This window comes from Hypomesus transpacificus, chromosome 12 (assembly GCF_021917145.1).
Source record: "Hypomesus transpacificus isolate Combined female chromosome 12, fHypTra1, whole genome shotgun sequence".
NCBI lineage: Eukaryota > Metazoa > Chordata > Actinopteri > Osmeriformes > Osmeridae > Hypomesus > Hypomesus transpacificus.
Window position 1 is genome coordinate 5,984,443 of NC_061071.1, and position 6,000 is coordinate 5,990,442.

Consider the following 6,000-nt stretch of genomic DNA (forward strand, 5'->3'; position numbering starts at 1 on the left):
TTTTTATAGCTTTTCTAACTTCTGTATTTTTATTTATGTTAAAGCCTTGCGCATACAGGTCCAAGCGCCTCATCCTACATCGGCTGTGCCTCCTGAGAGGGCGCCCCCAGCCCCACCGCGGGAGGAGGAGGGTCCACCGCGGGAGGAGGAGGGGGGTCCACCGCGGGAGGAGGAGGGGGGTCCACCGCGGGAGGAGGAGGAGGGTCCACCGCGGGAGGAGGAGGAGCAACTACCCCTGCTGCCAGCCCTCCTGCCCGCAGGGCCCCCTGAAGACAGCCAATCATTTACCTCAGCACTATGTTTTATATGAACTGATTATCTATACAATTCTGTTATCAATTAATATAAACATTATTATTATCAATTAATATGAAAACGTGTGTGCTCTGTCTTTGTTGTTTCTACACAGTTGTGTCCCCCTGGCTGGCGGGGAGCGCTCAGCACTGCACAGCAACAGTGGATCGGCCGGGTGCTCTTTACGTGGAAAAACAACAAAGCGGAGGTTCGGCCAGATCTCCAGCTCTGGTACGAGCCTCCGCAGCCCCGGCCGATCTACAGCCAGCCACCCGCATCGCCAGAACCCTTCTTCGCTTGTCGACTGTTCCTCTGGATGCCCGTTCGCTTATGGGCATTCAAGCTGACATGCCCCCAGCCTGCCTGCCAAGGCAAACTGCACAAGGCTGGGGTGTACACCAAGACCATCCGGAAGGTCTTAGACATCGATGCCTGGTATCTCATGGCCACTGAGTACCTGGCATGCTCTCGGTGTACGAAGAGGGTTGTGGCATGGTCACAGGGCATAGTAAGGCAGCTGGATGCAGCCCACCGCTGCCTATTCCCAGCCATCCTCACATACAAGTAAGCGGAACACTCCGGAAACCAGTTTTTTCAATGCTTAATATTGTATAAGTGCCTCCACCCCAGCTGATTTACGTGGACCGGGACTGTTGCTCCAGCGGATCCAAGACAGCTGCCTTGTTTGCCAACTCTGACTGGCGGTTCGGCTGGACATCTGGCACCTGATGCGGCGGTTCGCAGCAGGTGTCACCACAGAGAGCCACCAGCTCTACGGTCCCTTCATGAGGCAGCTGTCTAGCTGCATCTTTGAGTGGGATGCAGCGGACGTCCGTCGATTGCTGGAGGGTAAGCGGTCCCAGCTGGAGGTGGAGCAGGGGATGGTCGGCCTGACCGATGGGGAGGTCTTCAGCCAGGTATCCAAGAAGGCGATGGGCCGCCACTGCCATCGCCGCACATGTGGAGCGGCAGAGACGGAACTGCGGCTCATCGACCTGCTGGAGGCCTTCAGCGGTGAAAAAGGACACGACACCCTGGGCATCCCCCTTTTGGACGGCAGCCGCATCCAGGCGATCTGGCGAGAGCAGAGGCGTCACCTCCGCTGCATACAAGATCCACCCGGTGTACAGCTGTACACCGAGACCGGCAGGCTGACCAAGGGCAGCGTCAGTCTGCCGGTTTATCGCTGCGCACGCGGTTCAACGTCGCTGGAGTCGTTCCACCTCCACATCAACCGGTTCATCCCAGGTAATTGATTGACATACACCATCTTTTTTTTATTTTTCTGTGTGTATAATCGGTTAAAGATAGAAGATGTTATGCTCTCTGTCTGATCGCACTCCTTTTTCTCTTCCTCCTTCAGGAACATCAGCAAACGCCCATCATTTCCAGGCGCTCCTGCTGGATGGACTGGTGAGGTGGAACGAGAACTGCGCCGCAGCAGCAGTGGAGGGACGGGAGCAGCCTCTGCTCTCCTACAGTGGCCACCTGCAGCACTCCCTTAACCAGCTCAGCCAACGGGTGCTTGGTGTGAGTCTGGTTAAGGATCACACCGCCCCAAGGGAGTGCACAGGTGTGTCATTCGGTCTCAGCCAGTCGGTGCTCCAGTTCGGCAAGTATAAGGGAATCTCATTTCGCTGGCTGTTGGGGAACGATCTGGGGTATGTTGTGATGTTGTTGGCAGGTCACCAGCGTGAGAGGGAGACTGGCAACGTTTCACAGGTGCCGCTGATGGAGAACAAGGACGCCCTGGACCAGTACGCCCAGCTGTTTCCCCGGGTGGTGGCTGCGGCCCGCGATCGGCGCGGGTTGGACAGGCACCCTGGACCTGCTGCCGACGGACGATAAGGGACGTAAGCTGGTGGGCTTTGACGCCCATTCCGCGGTGCCTTTCGCTCCCCTCTACGAGTCTGTGGATTAGCAGCATGCATCGTAAGTACCAAACTCCAAGTTGAAATGAAACTATTGTTATATTTAATCACTATTAAGATTGTTGTCATGGGCAAAGTTACTGACCAAGTTACTTAATTTACTGACCATGATCATAAACTATAGTTACTTGCTGCAATGTACTGTGTATTGTAAGAGTAAGCCTTATTTGAAGGAAAATAAGTTAACCGTTCTCTGATGTCTTTCCATTATCCTACAGATACGTACAGTGGCTTAAGAAGAAGGTTTCGCGTCCAGGCTCTCAGATGTCGATGCTTATTGAGAACATCAAGAGGAGGGATGAGAAGAAAGCGTTTTCTTCCTCTACCACCTATCGGCCTCCTTCCTCTTCTTCAGCACAGCCTGCCAACAAAGGCCTCAGAGTAAGTCCATTTCACAGTGATAAACACAAATGACAATGTTTGTATGTGTGTCAGATATTAAAGTCATACTATTTGTCCTCAGCTTCTTCTCAGTCTGCAGGCCGGCCCGGTCCCAGGCCTCCTCCGTCACCTGCCACACAGCCAGGAGCCACTGACATCCATGAGGACGTGCTCGTGTTGGCCGCAGCGGAGATGCACACATACTCCTCATCGGTGTAAACGTATCTGAGTTTATCATCCAAATGTCCCCACCCTCCTCCTAACCACCGCCCCTCTCTCTATGTCATTACAGGTGAACTCCTGGGGGTGGAGTACCTGTACTCCCAGACGGGCAGAGTGCTGCAGGACACCAGCGTGGACCCTGACATTCCGGACGAGGAACCCGCCATCCAGGAGCTCAACGTGGAGGACGAGGGCTTTGAAGAGGCAGGCGACGATGAGGATGACCCAACCGTCCACGTCGTCTTGCCTCTGCCCGACGCCTCGTCCTCCAGCACAGCAGTGGTGGCAACTCGGTCAGGCGTTCACACTGGTGCACCCGGGTCAGGGCCATCCGTTCCGGGCGCCCCCCCTGACAGCAACAACCCTCCTGAGGCCCCGGAGTTAGAGGTTGACGCACCTCTGAACTCCTCTTCAGACACTGAGGTACGAGGGAGTGAATTTGTAGACTTTGCTGTGTTTTGAATTTTTGATTCTTTTTTGATTTATTTGTATTCTTTTTTTAATTCACTTTTCCTTTTTTGTTTTGTCTTTCCTCTTACAGGAGTGCAAAGGACCCGATGGTCAGCCTGGCTATCAACACATTTGCAGGCTGGCCACGGCCTTGGTAGAGGTGCGTCACCTTCCGGGGCTGAGTGAGAGCAGGGTAGACCGCCTGGTGGAGCTGTGGCAGGCTCAACCAGAGCCAGACAAACGGCATCTGGTCCACCCTGCGCGACACTAGGAGAGGTTGGTCAGGGGGAGGTTCAAGGCAACCAAGTCTCCCGGTGTGGCAGGCAGGGATTCACTCAAGCGGTATGTTTTATTTTCATTCAATTGATAATACAGAAAAGGCATCTACAGCTCATATTAAATATAGGGGGAGTCTACAACAGTCATTTTTTCTTCTAGTTGCCTGCTCGGAACCGCCTCGGGTCCTGCAAGCTGGCCAAGCACGAGTCGCCTTGTGGAGGCCGTTTGCAGCCAGCTCTGCCGTCTCAATCCATCGGCCACGCAGTCCGCCGGGGTCAAAAGGACCAGGTGGTCCCTCGTTATGGCGGACTATGTGGCCATCAGAGACGCAGTGCTGGACAACCCGAGGCTGATGGCCCAGACCAACCTACAGCTCTTTGAGCTCAATCAGCGGACCTTATCACAATGGTGAGATATCTGAAAATGTAACAGTATTAAGGGAGGGCAGTCTATAAACATGGCTGTGTGTAATACATGACTGACAATGTTGTCTGTGTGTGTGTTACAGGTACTGCGTGCGTCAGAAGGAGAGGGAGAGTGCCATCCTCCTACAAGACTTGGCCCCCCCTGCTCCGGGTCCAAGTCTTGCTGCCCAGCCTCTCCCTGCTACCAGGCCCCTCCAGTACCAGCAGGAGGGACACTGGCAGCCCTTCCCCTTTGAGACGCCGCAGGACCTCACACGCCAGGCTACCCAACAGCGACGGCCCGCCCCAGTGCCCATTCTGCCAGCCCAGCCACCAGCCTCAACCGCCAGCCTCAACCGCTCTGTCCCAGGACAATGTCGGTGAACCCCCCCACCCTCCTCCTCCAGAGACAGTCCCACGTACCACTGCCTGGAGGAAACGACAGATGGAGGCGGGTGGCACCGACCAGCCCCGGAAGGCCCCAAGACAATTCCTGTGCAGCAAGTGTGGGCTGCCAAAGAGGAAAGACACAGGACACACCCAGTTTGGCGGCACCCACTTCTGCTCTGTGGCCTCTGGAGGGAAGAGCGTTGAGGTGTGGCTGGCAGAACAGAGAGACGCTACTAAGGGGGCAAAGTGACAGAGACACTGAGCATCCTGTTGGGTAAGTGGGACGTTTGCTTGTATATAGTTCCACGTTCTGGTTCACCTCTATAAGAACCAAGACCTTGGCGAGGTATAGAGACTTGTGTGTGTCGAAGACCCTCAGAGCTAGGTTGTCTGTAGTCTTAGGACTACTGGCAGGGACTCCCATGGCAAACAGGTCTGAGGTGAGACACCAGACAAACATTGGTTCAATGCATTCAATAAATTCAGGACAAGGACTGAATGAATACACTGTTCAGTGACTGTTCAGTGCACCACTCCCTGCAGCCATGCAGCTACTTCAGTCTGCAGAGCAGCCAGACAACCCCCGTCCCTATGTCGAATCTGAGGATACGTCCGGTCAGGCAGAACGGAGGGGGGGTCAGCAGCCTCCTCAGGTCGAGGTCCAGGCTGAATCGGCCGTTTGAAGACAACAGCCTGCCGGAGGAAAAAGAAGACGGACATGGCCACGTCCAATGTCACGCAGGGTACAACTCCTACTACAAAGAAGGAGAGGAGTTTCATCAAGTTCACCTGCGAGCTCTGTGGTCAGCCAAAGACCAAGGAGTTTGGCCACAGCCGCTTTCGGTCAGAAAACTTCTGCTCGTCCACAGCTGGGTGCTCGGTCGAAGAGTGGCTGGCCGAGAAGAGGGCAAAACCGTAGCTGTTCGACACTGCACTACCAGCACACAGGCACCAAGCCCTACCCGCAGCATGCAGGCAACAAGCTCTGCCCGCAGCAAGGCCCAACCAGCCAGCCCTGCAACAACTTCAGAAGGACAAGACAGGCAGTACACTTATCCTTCTTAATGTGGCTTGTCACTGACTGAAGTGCCTACGTATCTATCTATTCTTCCTATGAACCCAGTTATGACTGCTTTAAACAAGTACCGGTTGGCTACACACCTCATGCCGGGCTTATACAGATGTGTGTATTGGCACTTTAATTATTATATCCACATATCAATGTATAATTATTAAATCCACTGCAACAATAGGACAAAGGAACACCAACAAAATGTGAATAGCCTACAAACAATAAGCATACTACTGTAACAGGCTTAGAGCCGCAACAAACGCTTATTATTATTAATAATCGACTTATCTAACGATTATTAGAACCATAAGTCGACTAATCATCTATTTTTTTCATTGATTAATCAGAATGCTTTGAATGATTATTCAGCTTATACAATTTGTTAAAACACTGAGTTATAATTATTCTAACTAATAAATAAAACCAAGAAATCACTTCAGCTTTTGAAAAAAATATTTGTATTAAACTTTGAGCCAACTGAACAGGCTATTACATCTCTTTTTGTCCAATTTTGTCCAACCTAAATAAAAAAATCAAGTCTCTTGTTAGACAACAGGGTTCTGTTCAATGAAAAACA

General features: G+C 52.7%; 1 protein-coding gene and 1 long non-coding RNA gene across 2 annotated transcripts; both read left to right on the forward strand.

The window, feature by feature from the left end:
• The first annotated feature begins 1,022 nt into the window (after window positions 1-1,022).
• On the forward strand, window positions 1,023-5,491 carry LOC124474909. Its single transcript, XM_047031371.1, has 6 exons — window positions 1,023-1,542; window positions 1,658-1,867; window positions 2,899-3,251; window positions 3,370-3,620; window positions 3,717-3,965; window positions 4,066-5,491. The coding sequence occupies exons 1-4, from the start codon at window positions 1,023-1,025 to the stop codon at window positions 3,547-3,549; spliced, it is 1,263 nt and encodes a 420-aa protein (XP_046887327.1). The 3' UTR covers window positions 3,550-3,620; window positions 3,717-3,965; window positions 4,066-5,491.
• Window positions 1,884-2,774, forward strand: LOC124474766. Its single transcript, XR_006956856.1, has 3 exons — window positions 1,884-2,226; window positions 2,444-2,606; window positions 2,689-2,774. It is a non-coding gene; the product is annotated as an uncharacterized LOC124474766 (long non-coding RNA).
• Window positions 5,492-6,000: the final 509 nt, after the last annotated feature.